Below are 21,234 nucleotides of genomic sequence, written 5' to 3'. Positions count from 1 at the left end.
AAGAAATAAGAAATAAGAAATACACCTATGTGTGTATGTGTATATATATATATATATATATATATATATATATATATATATATATATATATATATATATATATATATATATATATATATATATATATATATAAAACAAAACAAAAAACACGACTTGCTCGGGACGGCGTGCGCTAGAAAGTGAACATTACTGACAACCCATGAATCAATTCGAACACGTACACTCAATACTGAAATTTCATTGGCTAAATACTCCATAACAAGGTAAACTTAGTAACCCCACACTTTCGTAATTGTTTACATGTCGTCAGGACAATTATTTTTCGCTATACTTCGTAACGCGAAAAAATTCTAGTCCACATCTACACATAATAATAACACCCTTCAATTGCATTGCAGCGCACCGAGCAGGCTGATCCTAGACATTACCAAAGAAAGGGAGAGAAAAGAAGAAAAAAAAATAATCATAATAACAATTGTTTTGACACATATAACCTTTTTTCTACAGAATCCTTCACATAAACATTTTTGCTAGACACCGATTTCCATCGCCCGTGTCTTTGTAAACACCTTTCATTGACACTAGCATTTGCAGCAGCAGTTGCCCCTCCTGATCTAAGGGAGTCTAGACCGATATTTAAATCCGGAGCTACAGTTTTTAAAAGATTAACAATATTTTGCTTTGCTGCAGTATAACTAAGCTTTTTATTTTTTGTCACTAATTTGGAAATACCATTGCTTGTTAAAGCGGGCTTAAAAATAAAATGATCAGAACACATGTCAATTGCAGGAATTGTATAACGTAAAAACATGTCATATGGGCAAGCACTAGTAAAACCTTTTGCGATGAGTACTTCGTTTCCATCTCTGTACTGATCATTTTTGCATTTTTCAATAAAAATCTGCAAATAATTTTGTTCAACAATGACATCTTTACATTTCAAGGAACTTAGTTCGTCAAATCTGAAAAAACCTGCAAAACCTATCAAAATCATAGCTAAATTTCTAAGCATAAGAACATCCATAGTATCTGTATGCGAATCGCACAGTGTCTGTAGCATCTGACGGTCGACGGGATCCTTTCTGCGCACTGGTCTACCCGTTAATCGTTTAGCCGACTCTTGTAGTGATTTCACAAAAGAATTATCTGTGGGATCTGGATAACCACTGATTTCATGCATCCATTTAATTGAATAAATTGAAGTGTTTACTGTAGAATACGAAGCACCAGAATCTAACAGATAAGTAATATATAAAGCAACATGAATTGGCTGTGCCGGAATCTCACTGTGTCCGTGGTCATTTATGAACTTCTTCCATCGTTGAAAACCATGTTTGTAGGTCTTGTTGGTACTGTCACTCTTTGATGATAAAAGGTACCCACACATGTGATCGCTGAAAGTCCCCAGTTTGCTGTCCCATGAAACGCCGCTATCGGTAAGTGCTTTGTTTATATGTGACTGTACTCCTAGTCCTGGAAAAAATTTGTCATCACCAAAATGAAATATCTTAATATTATGAACATGTATTTATTTCTAAAACTGTATTCTCAATACCAACATCTTAAACTTCAGTGGAAATTTTGCAAAAACTGATTTATTACTCTTGCCATGCGTTATCAATTTTTGTCAGGTAGATAATAACAAAATTTTACAAAACGTTTATAACAGTTTCCCTCAAATATCAAAGGCCAATATGAGGACGACTTCCATTCCGGAATAATCAATGTACCTGTGGCCCTCTCTGCTATCATTTTGTTAATAACTCTTGGTATATAACTGGGCGGAGGATCAAACCAGTTATTTTCACTTACCCAAACCTGGGTAAACGCATCAACTGCCTCTGTACCAGGACACCAATATTTAGAATTAAACCTTTCACGCTTTTTATTGTAATGTGTAGCAAATTTATCGACAAGTATGCATACCCCATAGTTTTTCGTAACTGTTAAAAACATCATCGTGTACTGACCAATCGTCCATGTCCGTTACACGACTTAAGAAATCTGCTCTTTTGTTTTCATTTCTGGGCTTCCATACATTACTTACTTGAGTGCTGTTTTCGGTGCAAGTTTCAAATATCTGGCTTGCGATGATTTGCAAATATGTTTTTTTGCTGCCAACTTGCATGATTTTTGCAACGTTTTTACTGTCTGATATAACATTTAAATTTGAATTTCTTATAATACTGACTTTACTTTTCATGACCCTGTTAACAGTTTCTAATTCTCTCCATGTTGAGCTCTGCATCGCTTCTTCTGCTGTCCAATTTCCTACTACACTCCCCATAAAAATATTTTCATTGTTATCATTGATACATTCAAAATAACCACCAAAGCCTACATCCCAGGCGTCACAATATAAGAATAAGCTGCATACATCTGATGCACTTACAAAATCAATGGAACAACCGTTTCCATTCAAAATTGAAACACTTTTTCGCCAAAATTCAATTTCTCTCAAAGCATTTGCTGTTATTTTTTCCTGAGCTTCCCAGCTAGCCTTGCTTGATATATGCAGTAATACAAAAATCTTGTTTTCATTCTAACAATATCACCAAAAACAACTTTCATGGAAATAATTTGACCAACAATTTTTGCTAAAAATTTTGCACGAAAATACAATACATTTTTCTGTACCTCACCATGTATAGTATCTAAACACGAATTTAGACGATAAATTCTGTCGTTGCTGATGTGAACTTGACCTTTCTCTGTATTCCAATGCAAACCTAACCAATCACAGTTTTGACTTGGAATCCAATTACATTTGTCGTCTGCAAACAAGAAACCCAAATTTTGAAAAAGCATTTTTATTGAATAACTTACGTTTGATGCATCTTCGAAACTGCTGACTGCAGTTATACCGTCGTCTAAAAATGTTATAATTTTTATTCCTTCTGATCTTAAATACCTCACCGGTTCTCTAAGAACTTTTGAAAAAATGTACCCTGCTGTGGAAATGCCAAATGGTAAAACATTGTATACGAAATATGAAATTTTGCCATTTTCTTCCCATGAGAAACCTAAATATTGTCGGTGTTCCTCGTAAATTTCTATATGGTGATAGGCTGATTTTAAGTCAAAAGTAAACATAAAGTCTCCCATTTTAAGCATTTCTTTTGCAGTGACAGCATCGTCGTATCTAAACTTAAACTTGTGCAAATGAGGATTCACGTGCCTGCAATCCGGTACCAACCCTCGCTTACCGTTTCTATTTTTGGCCACCGTCAAAGGATTTACAACTGTTTGTTTTTCCCTTACTCGTGACACACATCCCTTTTCTATCAAATTCCTTATCTCACCTGTGACGAATTCTGGTTCCTCTCTCGCTGACCTATTGTTGTTTAATTCAATAGAACAAGGATTTGTTTTGAATGGAATTTTATATCCTGACTTTATAATATCTAATATTGTTTTACCTGTCCCAATTTTCTCCCATTCGCTGTAACGTGATCTTAAACGACCAACTGGAGATGTGATACTACTTATATCATTAAAAAGCGCCAAATTTGAAATAGGCAAATTTTTTTTCTAAATTTTCACTTATCTTGTTTGCTTTGTCATCTTTCTTCGTACAATCCCGACTCCAATGTCCCTTACATGTAGCTCCGCAGTCAAAACATCTGCCGGGTTTTCCACTGCTCGTTGATCTTTCATCTGTCTCCATACGGGAGACGGTCGCTGGTTTCTTCTGATAGGGTTCGAATCTCTGACGTTTTCTCCCGTTGAAAACTTTCCGCTCGGCTCTAATCTGTGCTCTGTACATCTTCTTCTCATCGTCCGAATCGTCTGCTATGGGGTTGGCCTGATACTCTTGGACTACTTTCCAACCAAGCTGAGACGAATCTGCCAACTTAATCACTTTCTGGCGATTTTTAACCATTTCAATACCTTCAGCGATACTGCTCTTTGCCGACTCCACTCCATCGTCACTCCCGCAGTTTAAATGTTCCCTGGCCTCCTTTAACTTCGTGAGCACTAGAGCTTCATGCTTATACTGATTCTCGTTTCCTTTTTTACGAAACACATAATGTTCATTCAAATTGTCCTCAATTTTGCTTATTTGGGACGCGGAAATTTGTTGAATATTTTGTTGAAAAACTGACAAACGACTGTCCATCATATTTTGCAAACTACTTAACAATTCGGACTGCTGACGTGAAACAACTCTGTTTACTTCTTCAGAAATTGAGCTTTGTATTTGTCTGACGAAAAACACGACTTGCTCGGGACGGCGTGCGCTAGAAAGTGAACCTTACTGACAACCCATGAATCAATTCGAACACGTACACTCAATACTGAAATTTCATTGGCTAAATACTCCATAACAAGGTAAAATTAGTAACCCCACACTTTCGTAATTGTTTACATGTCGTCAGGACAATTATTTTTCGCTATACTTCGTAACGCGAAAAAATTCTATTATCAACCCATCTTCTTTCATTCAGTAAACATAAACAAAAGCCCAGGCGGATTCGAACTCATGATCTGCGGTTCACAAGCCTGATACCTTAACCACTGAGCTATGACGATACAAACAGTTTAACAAAATATTTAAATCGCTATCTTGTGACGTAGTATCTTAAAAAGTATAAGTCTTGGTGTAGTGAAGTACCTTTAGTTAATCTGCCTTATTTTAAACTTCGTAAACTATTTTATTTTACGCGGACGACGCTGTCTTGTTTTCAGCGTCAGCTCAAGGCGACTTACAGCAAAGACCTGATGACTTTTGTATAACTATACTGTAAACATTGAAAACTTACAGCAAATATGAAAAAAAAACTAGAATAATGAAATTTTCTAAAGGACTTACTCCCAAATGTACTTCTATGAATAATGGTGATACATTAGGAGTGGTGGGGAGTAAAACTACCTAGGGGTAATTTTTCTCGCTCTGGCTATTTTTGTAATGCCAACTTGAAGAAACATCTAATAAATGCACTTAATCTCAGAAGGCTATGTATGGTATAATTTAAAAATTTATATCATTTGATTTGTCTTTTGATATTCATCTGGCTTTATTGGATAGGAGGTACAACTCCGAACTTTATCATGGTATATGGAGGAGCAGGTCGAGTTCCATTATATAAATAGTGCCTGTTTGGGAGGGTAACTGTTGAAATTGACACCCCGCCCCGAGAAAGCTAATGTCAACCGACGCGAAGCGGAGATTGACAATGATTTTCGAGGGGTGTCAATTTCAACAGTTACCCTCCCAAACAGGCACTATTTATTTTATTATACTGAATGTCTTAATTTTAAAGAAAAAAATTATTGCTTTTATACAGAAATAAAGTGAATTCTACGGCGAACCGTACGCGCATAATTTACGCGCATGTAACAATTCGTTGTGTTATCCGTTGCCAAGTGTGTTGCTAACGATGAGGGTAATAGAACGGATTACCAACTGCGTCTTAACCAATCAGATTTCAGCATTTATCATGAAAGTATAATAATATATATTTACATTTATACAAGAATGGTTGGATTTTGGCAAAGTTGATTTTATGTCATGAAAATAATGTAAATTTACGTCTTCGTGTTCTATTGTTACACAAAATGTGAAAAGAATAATTATGGGTTACCCTGTATAAAAAAATTCTTGACAAATGAGGTCTAACACAAGCTTAGCGCCATCGATGTTAAATTTCTAGAGAGAATTGTTAAGCAAATTATAAAAAAAATTAAAAGAACAGTTCATTAAAAAAAGAACTCTGAAATAGCTATTTCTTTAAAAGGTGTTATATAGCGTATATTTAAATTAAAGTTTAAGTTTAAATTTAAGTTAAATTAACGATTTTGTCACGGAAATTACGAAATTCATTATTCAAATATAGAATCAAAAACCCTCACCTTCCAAAAGAACATGGCGGATTGAATAATATATCAAGTGAAGACCGTAAATATTATTTATGTGAAGCCAATCAGATTGGCGATGAATGTCGCTATGTTTTGGAATGAAGTCCTTTACTATCTCTAAGAAAAAGTTATTTTTAGAATGATAACTTAAGAAGATAAAATCTGTATTTCATATTTTAAGTATTTGGATTTCTGAGACAATAGTATCTGAGAAATCAAAATGATATATAATATAATACATGTATTCCGAAAAATATTTCACAAATAAGTAAATTTTTTGACTTAAATGTATTTTTTATTAAAAATAATCATGCTTTTCTATTTCCTTTTGTATATTATGCATTTCTTGTAACAAATTATATGTTTTAAGTGAAATAAATGAACACGAACATGAACATAACCTTTACAACTTTTAAAATTAAGTCGTCTATACAGGCCTAGATCATTCCAGCTTCTTTTCTAAGTGACATCGTTGCCAAACAATGATTCGGCTAAGAATGTCTGCGATTTTCAACAAACAGAGTAGGATTTCATATATAAAGGTAACATCTTTGAAAAATATTCCCCTTAAGAACACCATGCTACAGTATGTGATCTTTCTTGAGACATGTATATCGTACGTGTAGATTCAAAATGAAATACATGTATGACACTCCCATTCCCGATCAAATTCGAGGCACCAGAAAGGGACTAAAGTTCTGCAGTTAAACCTTTTTTTTTAATCCCCTCAAGATCACTAATGCTAAAAAATGCAGTTGCAAGCATCCTGGTATACATATACATATAAAGCCATACTCTTTCGAATCTGCACCCCCCCCCTTCCATCCACTAACACCTACTTTTAAATTAATTTTTTTTTATATAAAAAAACGAAGATAAGGACACAAAAAAATTGAGAACTGTTTTTCAGGTGAGCAATTTGACTTTGAGCCTGCATGTGTTGATATTTCAGATTGTTTTTTTTTTCAACGTTGGATATTTGAAAAGCATCCTCAGACCTGTTGAGATGAAACAAAACAAAATATTCCTAGGTAACATATACGTCAAGAATAAGATACTCTACCGAATAAAAAATTCTGACTGGCTTTCCGCCTGTTCTCGTTTGATAACTCAATAAAAATTAGAAAGGGTATTGGATTTTTATTTCCGGGAGACGATTTATTAAAATCATTTCTACCGAGACAGAGACATTTTTTGCAAAAAAAAAATCAAATCAATTCTCAAGAGACCCAAAGCTATAACATTGTCAACTATAATGATAAGTAATTATTAGCAAATAGAAATGCAAAATGAAATATAAATGAAAGGAAGTCGTTTTCGATGGATTCGACGTGATACTTGTATAAGGTAATACAATTCTGATGCTGAAAATAAAAAACGGCAAAAATTTGATTCTACGCCATCGATGTAAACAATATGGACTCTTCAAATGTGGAAGTATTGAACCTATAAAGGGTGACATATTGTAACATATACTATGCACTTAATTGTTGAATTGTTGACAGTATCTTTAAACAGGCACAAATCTCATATGTATGTTTACTAATACCTGATACTAATCGTTATTTAATACCGGTACCGGGATGGTCGGTCGGATCTCTTGTAGACTTTATACAACCTTCTTGAGACGAAGAGCAATGTATAAAAATAGAATAACCAATCAAATTTCAAAGATAGTATAGAATAGTTTATGCCTTTTAATTTTTTTTTTGCTGGGGGGGGGGGAGGGAGGTAAGATCCTATGAGTAATTTGTTGACCTTCCAGCAAAAATAGCAAAGACGTACGTCATGATTATAGGTTAGGTAAGACGAAAGTTAGCCTCTACTGTATCAATTCTGTATAACGACCTGGCTGTAGTCAGACAGAGCGTAGCTACATTGAATTCGCTCAACAGAATACAAACACAGAAATTACAAACACAGAAATTATGATACTGAGAATTAATGTCTTCTCTCTTCGAAAGAGTTTACAAAAAAAAAAAACTCGCTGAGTTGGATGTCAGTATGTTACAGCAGTGATAGATGGTGAAATGAATCTTCGTAAATAATTGTTTGATTTCACGTGATTATTAATCCATGCTTAAATATATGAACATGTACATCACCCCTTTTCATAACAAGAATATTTAGTAAAAGTTTATTCTATACCCAAAGAGAGGTTAATATAAGAACCCTTCTAGGTTTCAATAATTACAAATTGTTTCCCTTGGGAGTAGATTACATGTTGTACTTCCAACTCCTAGTGCACCAGAGTATAATTGTTCAACTGGGTGGGGGGTAGGAAGGTTAGAATGTCAACAATTTTGAATCTTGATGTATATTATATAAGGATGCTTGCATAGTAATATCACATTTTGAGGAATTGTTGATTTTCAGAAGTATGCCAATAAAAAATTGTTCCCTGTATCTTTCAATGTTTAAACTTCTTGTGGTTATGGAATTGATCCAGGGGAATGGGGTATCATATTTTGAATAAACTGAATCTACGCTATTTAAGCATTGCAGATTTTTATAATTGTTCCCTATATATTCTAGATCTAAATGCTGGTTAAATTTTGAACCATTCTTGTGACAATGTAATTCTTTTACGAAGCCTAATGATAATTGTCAGCGTATTGGCAATAAATAAATTCTATTTTTGGCTTATTTTAATCTTTGATTTTATTAGGTAATTCTTTTTTTTAATTTCGAGCACATTTTTTTCTTTGTCGATTAAATTTCCAAATAATAACAAAATTCTCACGTAAAGTGACACGTTTTCGGTATTTGCGTTTTACACAATCTATAAAATTTATTCCGCATTCGACTCTTTTAATCTTTGTTTTTATTTTTAAGGTAGATTTTTTCTGTTCCCCCCCCTTATTTTTACGAATTTGTACATCACTTCTTTTAATTAAGCAAAATGTATGTGGGTGGGTATGTAGCTAGGTGTCAATTTTTGTAAAGAAACCGCAATAAAATCAATTCACGATTGACATAAAAATGATAATCTTTAAGAAGAAAATCTTAGACTTATCTTTGGTTGAATCCTATGACAGCTTTGTGACACCGGTCCCATTATATTTTTCACTATTCTATTAACAATTAAACTTTATCTAAAACAACGCCCTCGACATTGCACAGTGTATCATCTCCATTACAGTCCTGAACGCAGGCATGATAATTCATGACACTGGTATTTCAAATAAAAGACAATTAAATATGTGGCAATTATGGCCTGAAGTAAAATCGCGTATGTACGAGATCTGAAAGTTGGGCATTGGGGGTTCAATATACATGTACATGTCAATCATGAATTTAAGGACCCTAAAAAAATATACTTCAATGGATTCCTTAAAAATTTTTTAACATGACGGCAACATATTGCATTATGAATCAATATTAATTCCTAAATCGCTTTACCTTTGATACGAAGATGTAAATGTAACAATATCGGTGCGCAAATTCTCGGAAGTTGTCTCAAGATAAAGACATGCAAGAGCGGATCTAGATGGGAGCGAGGTCCAGAGGGTACCAAGGTCTAGATGGTACCGTTATGGACCCCCCCCCCCCAACATATCTATACTACTATATTAAGTAATAGACTCGAATTTTGGGGCTTCAATACCGAGAAATCAGAAGAGTACTGTTTTTGTTTTATATATTTTAAACATCATTGGTACTTGAAGATTACCAATTTGTTTTTTTTTTTCTAAATCAAGCATCGCTTATTAACAATCAACGAAAATTCCTTTTAAAAATCCGGAAATCATCTGGATTGTTTGGATGTTACAATCTTGCGCATGCGCACTACATTCACGCTAAATCACGGGAGGCTCTTTAGTTTGTGTTTCCACAATATCACATTTGCATGGATAAATACCAATACGTGTAAATTTTCATTGAAAATTTGCTATTTATTCTGTTCATCAAAGAAAATACGGGAGATAACTCTAACTCAGTGTATTTAATATGAAAAGTCCCGAGAGTTCCAAACGTCAACATGGTGTGTAAATTTGAAGCGAGTACACACGGTGAAAATTTTTAGATGAAAGGTATTTACAGCATCATAACGGTTTGTTATGAATAATTTGGCAATTATTTTCTTAAGTGTGGTGAAGGCATGTGCCGAGACACAGTTAGATTATTCTAACCAGGCAGATTGTAGTGAAATAGCATTATTGTAGGCCATGTAAATGTCAACTCAACAATACGGTCTGTCGATGTATCTATTTCCTATATATATATATATATATATATATATATATATATATATATATATATATATATATATATATATATATATATATATATATATATATGTATGTGTGTGTGTGTGTGTGTGTGTGTGTGTGTGTGTGTGTGTGTGTGTGTCCGACACCATATGCAATGTCAACCCGTGCACGCACGGGTCAAAGTCAAGAGAGCACGAACCAAGGCAAAGCTATACTGATAAGTCAACATTGACCAAACCAAAGCCCTTAAGTGTGCCTTGATGAAAACAAAGGCAGGCAGTGAACTCTGACACCCCAGACACACATGTAGTGGAATAGCGAGTCCAGTCATATCTACATGGCCTGATACTAATCTACATGTTTTTGCCAAAGACAAATGCTATTGGAGACACACATGCACTGAGACGAACGGAAGTAAAAGACAAAGGAAACTTCCAGAGAAAATCATTTTATCACGAAGAATAGGAAATTGCTTCGTCGTTGAGAGTCACGATTCTACATGTTTGCGCAATATGTTAAAATATCATTGAGACGCAAACAGGAGACCAGGCATGTATGGTAGAGTTAGTAAAAATATTAAATGAATTTCAGCATTACCAGGCTAAATATGTATGCATATCTTAAAATTCTCTGGTTATTCAACTCGACTTTTTCCAAAGAGCTAGTTTCAGAAACTACATATAGCATACACCGCGCATACATTTAACCTAGTTTGTTTACCAATATTCTGTTCAGAATGTCAAATACACTCACTTATAGCCTGAAAAATACCACGTCATTAAGTAGAAATTTTTTGTCGTAAACTATAATTGCGTTTCCGAATAGGTTCGTCATTCAACATATTGGTTTTCGATTTCAGCGACAAATTTCAAAGTCAAAACTGCTAGATTTAATGTGATACTGAAAGGGTGACGTTTTTACGCAATTCATTACTATGAGTTGAATCAATACTAGCCGTTATCAGACTATCATATCAGAACCACTGATACAGGAATTAGAGTGCACAAATCGACGATTTTACAGACGATTTGATCGACGTTTTTCGTCAATTTTCTCCCACAAAGTTCTTTGAACCAGTCTCACTGCCCTAAAGAGTTACACCTCTAAAATAGTGAAGTTTCTCAATCATCTCCATGGCGTTAATCCTAGTTAAATCGGTAAAACATTTAGCCTTCTTTTACGTGCTGTTTTGTAACAAAGCTCTAACGTGTCATTGTCAACACTTGCTACCGTATTAAAACTAATCTATCATCCCCCAGTAAAATAATACGACATATTTCAACTCAGCATGATAATACGGTTTATCAGATGCTGATTACAAAATATTTAAACTAAATGAACAGTAGCTACTTTTTTATTTGATTTACACCGAAGTAAAAATACATAAGGATTGAGTCCTTTTGTATAATACAAATATCTCGCGCTATTTTAAGGAGCAATATGAAATTATGTTCAACAAAATATATAAAAATAAGGCAGCGGACAAAGCGTTTCAGAAAAAAAAAACAGCCGGAAATATTAATATACGCTGCATATTGAGCTTAGTAACGAGTTCACCGGTCTTTATGTCTGAAAATAATTTAAAACCTGGTCATTTCATGCTGAAATCGTAGAGGATTAACGCGTTATTTTATCTTCCATGTACCTTATCGTTGGTGATATTCAGCACTACCTAACAACCGTATGTGTTAAAAGTAGCAAGATAGCATGGTTCTGACGTTTTTCCATTGTATCTAGATTTTGTGTTAATGTTTATTTGATTAAGTTCCGTTCGACAGCCCATGGAAACGTGAAAGCAATATCTGGAATACTAATAATCTTTATTTGATATCAGTAGTATACATAAATAATTATCATGAACTTTTTACATTGTCAGACATAAGAACTTAGTAGCAATTACATTCAATTCTATCATTGAATTTCTTTGAAAACTGAGAACGAATCAATTCGATTCGTGGACCATGAACACTTAAAATATAAATGCAGCATCCTTTATACATAAACGGAAAGAGGAATGGGATAACCTTTCACTCTCAGTCCGGTGCGTCCATCTATAATAGTATGACAGTATGATACCTCAATTGTTGGCAAATCCCAGGTATCTTTATATTACAAAATGCAATGTCAAAAATACTGAGAATGCAAGCTTTGCGACGAAAGCTTGCAAAACTGGGAAATTTGATTTTAAATGTTGAAGCTAGTAAGTTCAATTAGCAATATTATTAGCAATCGTGACTTTTACGACAAAACGAAAAACGACCCCAAATGTATTACTGTACATATGATTCCATGACAACCCCCTTTTCATAAATGTAAGGCAATCTATTTTCTGTTAAGATCAAAACTTAAATTCATTAAAATTTCACACAAAAATAACCTTTAACATAAAACAAAAGAGGCATTGAACTGTGTCAATACCTCAAAGTAAAGGGAAAGAAGTGACTGTCCATTCTGTAAAAATTTTTTACATCCGTGCCGGAACGGCTCAATAAATTCATTGCTTGAACGAATGATTGATTGAATGTTTGACACGTCATCACCTGCCAGGTTACAAGTCTGGTTAGAGATGCATTTCACTGATTATATTTAATATTCACCAGAAACTCGGAACAGTTATGTTTACACACACAAGGACATGGAACGATTTTTACATTTTGGGTTTTTGTTTTTTTATATTAACAGTACCTTTATCAAACAACCCTGGGTAATTTTTAGGAAAGCATATAAACGTAAGCTGAAGTAATAAATGAGATATAAAATCGTACACCTACGTCATAGTGTGATGATAAATTACATGTTTTGAAATAAAGTCTTTAACAAAAATACTGAAACAACAACAATAAGTATGAGTTCTCGATTTCCAATTTGTCTACTTCCATTTGAATTGTCGTGAGATGCATACCGAACAGCTCGATTGTTAACAAGATCTGAAGCTTTCAAGCAATAGTCCGTATTTTGTTGGAGCTCAAAACAATTGAAATCGTCCGTAGTTTTGTCACACTTACATTTCTGTAATTTCATTGCATACTTTGTTTGATAGAGTATGTTGATGGATTCATTGCATCTCTCAGAGCACCATCCAGCATCCTTTAAATTCCCACAAAGCCTATGGTAATAGTTCAGGGCAGCCGCACACGTGCTGTCCGTATCGCAAATCAAATGAGCAGTGAGGCAGTTGATGGGTTGGGTGGTATCGTTGAGTCTCTCCACTGCGTCTAAAATATTTTTGCAGACTTGAATGTTCCGCTTCTTTTCATCACAGTCGGAATACCTTTCATTTCCTTTCTTGCACTTACACGTGATGAACTTATAACCGTTATCCCTGGCTATCAGGGTGATCAGGGCTCTCTGACATTCCTCTGTACACTCATCAGTGTCCCCAGAGAGCTGACGACCACAGACCAGTTGGTAGTTGTGCAGAGCATTGCCACAGCCTAGACTGGTGTAGCAGCTCGTTTCTAAGTCATTACAAGTTTCTTCAGTGGCGAAAACAAAACATAACACAGTCATCAGAACTAAAGCTGAGCCTTCCATGATGTAAGGCGATACACTATAGTTCCATAATGTACAGAATGATGAAATGGTCCTTGGTATTTCAGAGAATAATCGCTTCCCAAATGAACTGATGTAAAATTTGATGTGTCACAACTATTACATATTGTATATATAGAGTTAATCTTGAAGGCGGCTTTTGTAGGTTACTCGGCCATAGACGATGCATCCAGTTTAAATTCAAGATCATTTAAAAAAGAAAATCCTCCAAAACATGGTGAATGCAGCTTTTGTAGATCGCTTGGCAATGAACGAAGCTTCAAGGTGAAATTCAAGATAAAATAAAATGGCATATGGTGAGTTTATATGTTACGCTTAAATCACAAACTTGTCCATAGGTTTGTGAATTCCAACTCTAATGATCAGATAACTAAACCATTTCTGTTGAATTTTCATCCGTCACCAAAGGATAAGATCTCGGAATAAAATTTGATATCGAGTCTTTGCAAATAGTGCGCCCAGTGTTTCTTCTCGGCAGAAAAGGCGACAAGAGGGGGCGTAAATGCCTGAATATTGTTGCTCGGAAAAGCCAATAAAATTATACGACCAACTTACGATAAATGATTGATGCACGGTGTTCCTAAGCTCCAAATGAAAAGAGCCGCTTTTTAGGCCAGATGTCGGTTAAAGCTATGACACTTCCACTGAAACTTGACCCTCCAACTGTAAGGCTGATTGACACCTTTCCTCATGCAACCAATACTCCATGATAATGTGATTAACATCTCACAACAACGCAATAGCCACAGACGAAAGTTGATCAATAGTTATCGAATTCCGAACAGTAAGTAAGTGACTTTGCCCAATAGCCGTGTTTCCACACTGCTTATGGGGTCATATCATAAACTTGTGTAAAATAGTTAATTTCTCTTCTCTTAAGTTTCTTCACCTGTAGTTTGTAAACTTCCAACACAAGACTTGAAGCATGAGCTAGCTCTTCTACTACGGCGATTGCAATTGTATATTGATTAAGCCTGTAAGATGAGACAATACAGCCAATAAATTCAAACAATCTGAAATGATTGTCTAGTAGATCATACTGATAAGTTTCATTTTGTTTTCATTTGGTACTAAATGAAAGGATACTCGATCTGATTAAACCTCTTACGCTGAGGATACATGTAGTTCTGATAATTTTATCAGAAATAAATTTGAGGTTTTATATAATTGAAATCAGTTTTTGGCGATACAATCTTTAATCTTTATTTTTATTTATTTCCTTTTATTCAAGCATGAATATTTGGGCAAAAAGCAAGTTTTTTGTGTGAAAGTGTCACTTAAAAACTAGAGTTTTCTTGGAAATATTTATGGTACATTTATTGAGATCTAGACAAACGCAGACTTTGTAATTTGCGCTTGGCAAGAGGAACCACACTTGATTATTCCAATTTATTCGAGACATCATGTTTCCTATTAAAACAACAATTCGCCGTCTGGTTGTTTTTTTTAACAAAACCACTGCTATACGTTTGTATTTGGCAAAAGGGCGACGAGCTTAACAAAGTAAGTGCCTAACAAATCAAATAGAAAAACCAAAAGCGAAAAGTTTATCCAAAATATTTCAACCAATTCCTTTATATATAATACGTGTACATGTATATATTCGGTATATGATAAAGAAAAAAAAATGAACAGGTGATCATTTCAACAAGTATCCAAATAAGCGAACAAAATACTAAATGGGGAATAGATATAAAGGAATATTTAAAAACGACTATTTTGTCTGAATTTGTATTGTGCTTATAAACTCAGATTTTACAATCTTTATGATCTAAGATATGATGTACATGTATTTCAAATAAACATGTAGTTTTAATGTCTAAGATGAAAAAAAATATACCAGAAAATAATAGTAATAGAGTATAATTAAAAACCAATAGGGAACTGTTAAATTATATTCAACAATTTTCACACAATAGATATACATGTAAATAAAGCATCAGCAAGCGTATAAAATAAAATGTATACAGAGAAATATTGGCCCCCGTTTTATTTTCGCCCCTTTTGCCCGCGTTGTCAGCGAATTCCAATGTTTTAAGTAATATTTCAGTACATAAGCGTGTCCGGGCGAATTTAAGGTGGCTCGTTACACCTTGAAATATTTTCTCAAATCAGCAGAAAATTAGTTGATTATGATAAATATCATAATGGATAAAAAGATATTTAAGTCAAATAGGCAAAACTATGCAATTTTGGATGAAAAATGACATTTTTGAAAATTTAATCCAGTAAACATGAACAAAAGCTCCAGGCGGATTCGAACTCATGCTCTGCGGTTCAGAAGCCCAATACTTTAACCACTGAGTTACGACACTTTACAACCCAATCGAACGATATAAACGTTTAACAAAACATTTAAATCGCCATCTTGTGACGTAGTGTCTTAAAAAGTACAAGTCTAGGTGTAGTGAAGTACCTTAAGACGGAACGAAACCGTTTACAAGAGTAGAAGGCGTAAAACACACGGGGCGAAAATAACCCTGTATACAGTATTTCATTTTATACCTAAGTGTTTTGTAGATTATTTGTTTTATTTTCACACTATTTTGATAAAAAAAAATTCTGGTGAGGGCAAACAGTTATGTAAAGATGGCCTAAGAATTGGATACAAATTTCTTTTAGGGAGGCTGGATTGTCAACCAATTGCCCATCATATCTTCCTAATCGTTAACGTTTAAATACATTCATGTTTGATGTTTTGGGTCATGAACATTTTTAATTAGCAAAGAACAAATTAAATTAATTTAGCTTAAAATTTTTAGCATTTTCCTGTATTTTTTTTACAGAGCTCTTTGCTAAAAGAAGATAAATATTGCCTTGATATGGACCCGAGCATCGAGCCCTCTTAATACCACACATGTACTCTCTTATGGAGAATGCAATTCAACATGATAAAAATACCAGACTCTTTGGGTTGGAATTGAGATTTGCATATTATAATTTTTTAGCTTCTGTCTCTTGTTTGTCGACGCTTGTCGCTGTTTTTGTGACTTTGACACAGAACAGTATTCAAGTCGTGTTTGAGTTTTGCTGGGAACCACAAAAGACACAAAAGATAAGCTTGACATTTGTTTGAAACATGGCAGAGGACTAGTTCAAAAAAACCTTTGCCAGATCGTGATGTCCATTATATTGATCTTTGTTAACCTAGACACGTAAGAAATCTGCTAAATATTGGACTTATGTCGCCGGGTTTTGATTGCTTGCCCCGAGGACTCGGTGTAATAGATTCAACTACACTGGTAATGGTGTCTGTAAAGCTCAGTTCACTTGCTGTTTGATACGATGTTGTTTCCTGGAATGACCCTGAATCAACTATGTCTAGCTCTATTGATAACAACCTCGACAGTACATATCTAAGCTAGTAACTAAATGTTTTGATTGTCGTAATAAGGAAGAAAGTTATTGATCAAAGCTAGGTAAGCTTCAAACAGTCTGCAGTATAGAATAGAAGGGGTGGTAAAATTATGGAAACTATCTAAATTGTGATCTTAAAGATTTATAACATAATTTTTTTTTTCCATTTTTTATTTATTTCCACGGTAGCTGCTGAATAATTATACATGTGCATGGTGGCCTGAAGTCAGAATCACGTTCACTTTATTTATTTTTTTAAAAATTTTATTTATCAGCATAAAAATAAAAATAAATAAAAATGAGAAAATATGTAACAGTATAGATCAAAGTTATACATATGAAATATAATCGTCATAAAAAAAGGCATGTAGCGGTCTGTGTTCTTAGTTTGGAGTCGATGAATACCCAGAAATACTGTAATTAACTCAAACGTTATTTCGCACATAATATAAAAAAAATCGTGCATATCGATGTGATTTTTTAAAAAAAAAAGTTCCTCGTATAGCAATAACATGTATGTAGAATAGATAAATAAATTCAATTTGATGTAATATTCATTTAGCTCTATTTCAAAATCAGAAATAAACTAAAATTTTGAAATAAATATTAAGCTTTTCTTGAAACACGTTGGGTTTTATGATGTTAGTGTGATGTTCCTTTCATCTTTTTGATTCTTGTTTTCTGCAAAATACAGTCCAAATTATGACCAAACCCCAGAATTTGTCGTTGATAATTAACTCGCACATAAGCCTTCATCTATTTGATCTTTGAGTTTCATTGCAGAATGTCTTGAGATCAAATTATAAATAATAAAACCACTTAATTTCAAACAAACAAACAAAATAAATTTAACTATAACTTGCAATTTTTTTCAGAACATTGGTCAAAAAGATCTAGAAAATCAATTCAATTTTTAAAACACGGCTCCGTACAGAAAAATGTAGAAGAAAAATCTGGTTTCAAGTAGAGAAATATTATAAGAGCAATTTTACTCGTCTAATACATAGCTCCATGAATAAAAACTCATGCAATTGCAAGCATTGGAATTGGTTCTCTATAGGCTAAAAATATTCAGCATATTTTCAGTTTAAATTCATTTTCTTACAAATCTTGTTTTTATTGATATAGGAAATTATTCAAAGTGAACAATAGTCTATTCTTAAAATCCTTTTATTACCTCTTACAGAATTCAAAAGATAAATGCTGTTGCGTTACTTTTGATTTATCACCAAACCCACTCCTATTTTTATTGTACAAATAAAAAAAAATGGTGTTAAAAATCTAGGTTCACTTGATCTCTAAGGATAGGATGAAACCGGATTCCTTTTTGATAACTATTGCAGGATCGAATTCTTTTACATGGGCGTTGCATATGAACTATGTACATGTGTTGAAATAATTGCGCCGATTTCTGATTTACGCAGTAAAATTGATTTTTCAAGGATTTTTTTTTTCAAAACTGCGTCGCCGTTTCCAATTAACTAAAAACAGCTATCGGGGTTGAAGCACTCGTTGAATTTATTGGACACACCAAACTGTCAATAGACTTGAAGGTCTGCTGTGTGGAATGTTGAGATACAACCAGTAATGTTGTATGGATGTACTTTGAAATCACCAATTAGATTGAATGAAACTGACCTGGTTTTATTAATATGTAATTGTCGGTTTCCTTGTTTAGTTTAGTACGCAAGCAAACTTTCACATATGTGCTATTTTTAATGGATTTTCCGGAGCCTTTTATTATTGACATGAGTTCTCTGAGAGCATTTTTGTTTTGGTCTTCAAAATTTATCAGCTCTAATCTTTTTAAAATTTGTCAGAATTGGATTTTTACCCTTAATAAGCAAACTAAATTTGCGAAATCACAATAGACACAATCTAGAAATGTAAATTTTCAAGTTTGTTGTTCCATGCATGACCTCCACGCGAGCAAATGGACTGCATACACAAGGGAACGACATCCAGTTTCAAAAGTTAATCCAAAAATTATTAGTATTAATATGAACATGTATGTAAGTAAACGGGTAACGAAATTATATATATATATATATATATATATATATATATATATATATATATATATATATATATATATATATATATATATATGTTTTAAGACATTTTGCCAAGAAACTACGAAATACCTGCATCGGAGTAACTGCTTACACCTTTAGTATTCCAACGCGTATAAGTTGATGTCCGTAAACTATAAGTATACGATTTTACCCGATACGTAATAATTGAGAAATAAATTAAAAACCTACTTTCATTTTAGATAAACCAGGACCGATATAGCAAAAAAGAAAGTAAGGTCGTGGACATGCTTTGGCGGATCCAAGTCAGTGAGAGTTTATATCCATTATATGCTTGCAATGAAATAATATTGGATGATTACATGTACGTTAAGGGTGAATATATTTCCTGAGAACGTATTTAGGGTATTCATAGAAATTAAGATATAACAAATGTTGAATAAATAAAATGAACCAATTCGTTTCTTAAATGTGCGATTGAACTTTCCAGAACGGGGTAACCAAAAAACGCGGTTTGACTAACTAACGTCATAGTCGAAAGTGTGGGGCAAGTTAATCCTCGGGCAATTACATGTACCTTCTGTTGGATGTGACAACTCTGGTTTAAAGGGACTTAGACACGATTTGAGCTCAAATTTTTCATTTTGTTTAATGTCTAAAATGGTCAATATGGATGTTTTTAATGTTTTGTCAAAATTTGAAAGTCAAATAGTGAGTAATAAGCGAGTTAAAGAGGTATGTAAACAAAGCTCGAGTCTTGTAATTGTTTACATGTGTTGTATTGGTATCAGTTTTAATCTAATGTTGCTTTTTTGTTGGTATATTTATTAGTCCCCTATCGGTTTCACCGGAGGGGACTATAGCTTTCCTCTGCGTCCGTCAGTCCGTCTGTCCGTCCGTCCGTCAGTCAGTCCGTCTGTCTGTCCCACTTCAGTTTTCCACACTTTTTTTCTTTATGCATTTGAGGAATAATATGAAACTTGCTGAACAGCTTCAAAATGTCAAACTACAGATCAAGTTTACACTTTTGTAGCGTCTGATTGACATATTTTCGAAAAAATTAATTTTTTATATTCCAATTTTTTAATGTTCGGGTTCGTTATCGGGTTCGGTGTGTAACTGAATAAACGAGGTCAGTAAGTAGTCAGTATACTGTGCGTTACTTGTACCATTCCTTTTCCTGTACCATTCCTTTTATCATTTCTAACAAACAAATGAATTCTATAAAATAGTGTCAAGCATTGTGTTGTAAATTTAATCGGCAGGTTTTTTTTTGTATTATTATTACAATCGGGTTCGTTGTCGGGTTGGGCTGTTCAACTGTTTGGTTTGATTCAGGGTACAGAAGTCGGTAAGAAATGATATTGTGCATAACAGTGCATTGTTTTCACAAATTTTTACCAGCGAATACAGAATAGACTTGGCGAAATTACAGGAGATGAAATAAAGAGTATTATTTTACCTATTTCCTATTTAATTTCTATATCAACTATATAGTTTTAATTTCCTCTGTTCTTTTATCTCTGATTAAAGCATGACATCTCGTTTACAATAGCTCTGAAATAGCTGTGTGCTTGGAAGCTTTCACAGAATAATACAAACCGGTAGGGGACGTGTATTGCTTATGCAATACTCTCAGAATGCTTGTTTATGAACACACTGCATCAGTTTACCTTGTTTGCCACAAGTTATTTTGTCCAAAAAATAGTAATTCCTTTAATTTACATTATTTATTAACAAATATAAGACGAGCTTTTTTTACCTAACAAATGCTTCTTTTCTCTGTATCTCGCAGGTAAATTGACTTCTAACATTTTAAGTTTGGTGGATAATTCAAAATTCACAAGTAAACCATTTTATACATAAAAATTAAAAAACTAAATTTTCATCTCAAATCGTGTCTAGGTTTAAGATATGGAAATACATATGTACAGTGTATATACAAATGTTATTAAATTACATGCATTTTTTATACCACTACAGATTGGTAGTAAACCTTATTCATTAATTTGCAAACCATGAACAGATTGTGTTAACAAGTCTGTATGAATAAATGATGTATGCATCAACCGGGAAATATGAATGGGTTAAGGGTAACAGTCTTTTATCAGAAATTCTTATTTGGGACAGTGATAAAAGTTATAGGGAGATTTGACCTAAAGAATTAAATTTACATATATGACGCCCTTGGCGCCAACTCCCTGTTTTGAAATATTAGT

General features: G+C 33.7%; 1 protein-coding gene and 1 pseudogene across 1 annotated transcript; both read right to left on the bottom strand.

Annotated features, from left to right (window-relative positions):
- Positions 1–350: 350 nt before the first annotated feature.
- LOC128175667 (uncharacterized) lies at positions 351–7,649 on the bottom strand (annotated as a pseudogene).
- Positions 7,650–11,874: 4,225 nt separating this feature from the next.
- On the bottom strand, positions 11,875–19,264 carry LOC128178860 (uncharacterized). Its single transcript, XM_052846238.1, has 2 exons — positions 19,127–19,264; positions 11,875–14,599 (listed from the first exon to the last, which is right to left on the bottom strand). Exon 2 carries the CDS (start codon positions 13,605–13,607, stop codon positions 12,864–12,866), a length of 744 nt encoding a protein of 247 aa, XP_052702198.1. The 5' UTR covers positions 13,608–14,599; positions 19,127–19,264; the 3' UTR covers positions 11,875–12,863.
- Positions 19,265–21,234: the final 1,970 nt, after the last annotated feature.

The sequence above is a fragment of the Crassostrea angulata genome, chromosome 3 (assembly GCF_025612915.1).
Source record: "Crassostrea angulata isolate pt1a10 chromosome 3, ASM2561291v2, whole genome shotgun sequence".
In the NCBI taxonomy this organism is placed as follows: Eukaryota; Metazoa; Mollusca; class Bivalvia; order Ostreida; family Ostreidae; genus Magallana; species Magallana angulata.
The sequence above is the reverse complement of the archived record's forward strand: the minus strand, read 5'-3'. Positions and strand labels throughout refer to the sequence as shown.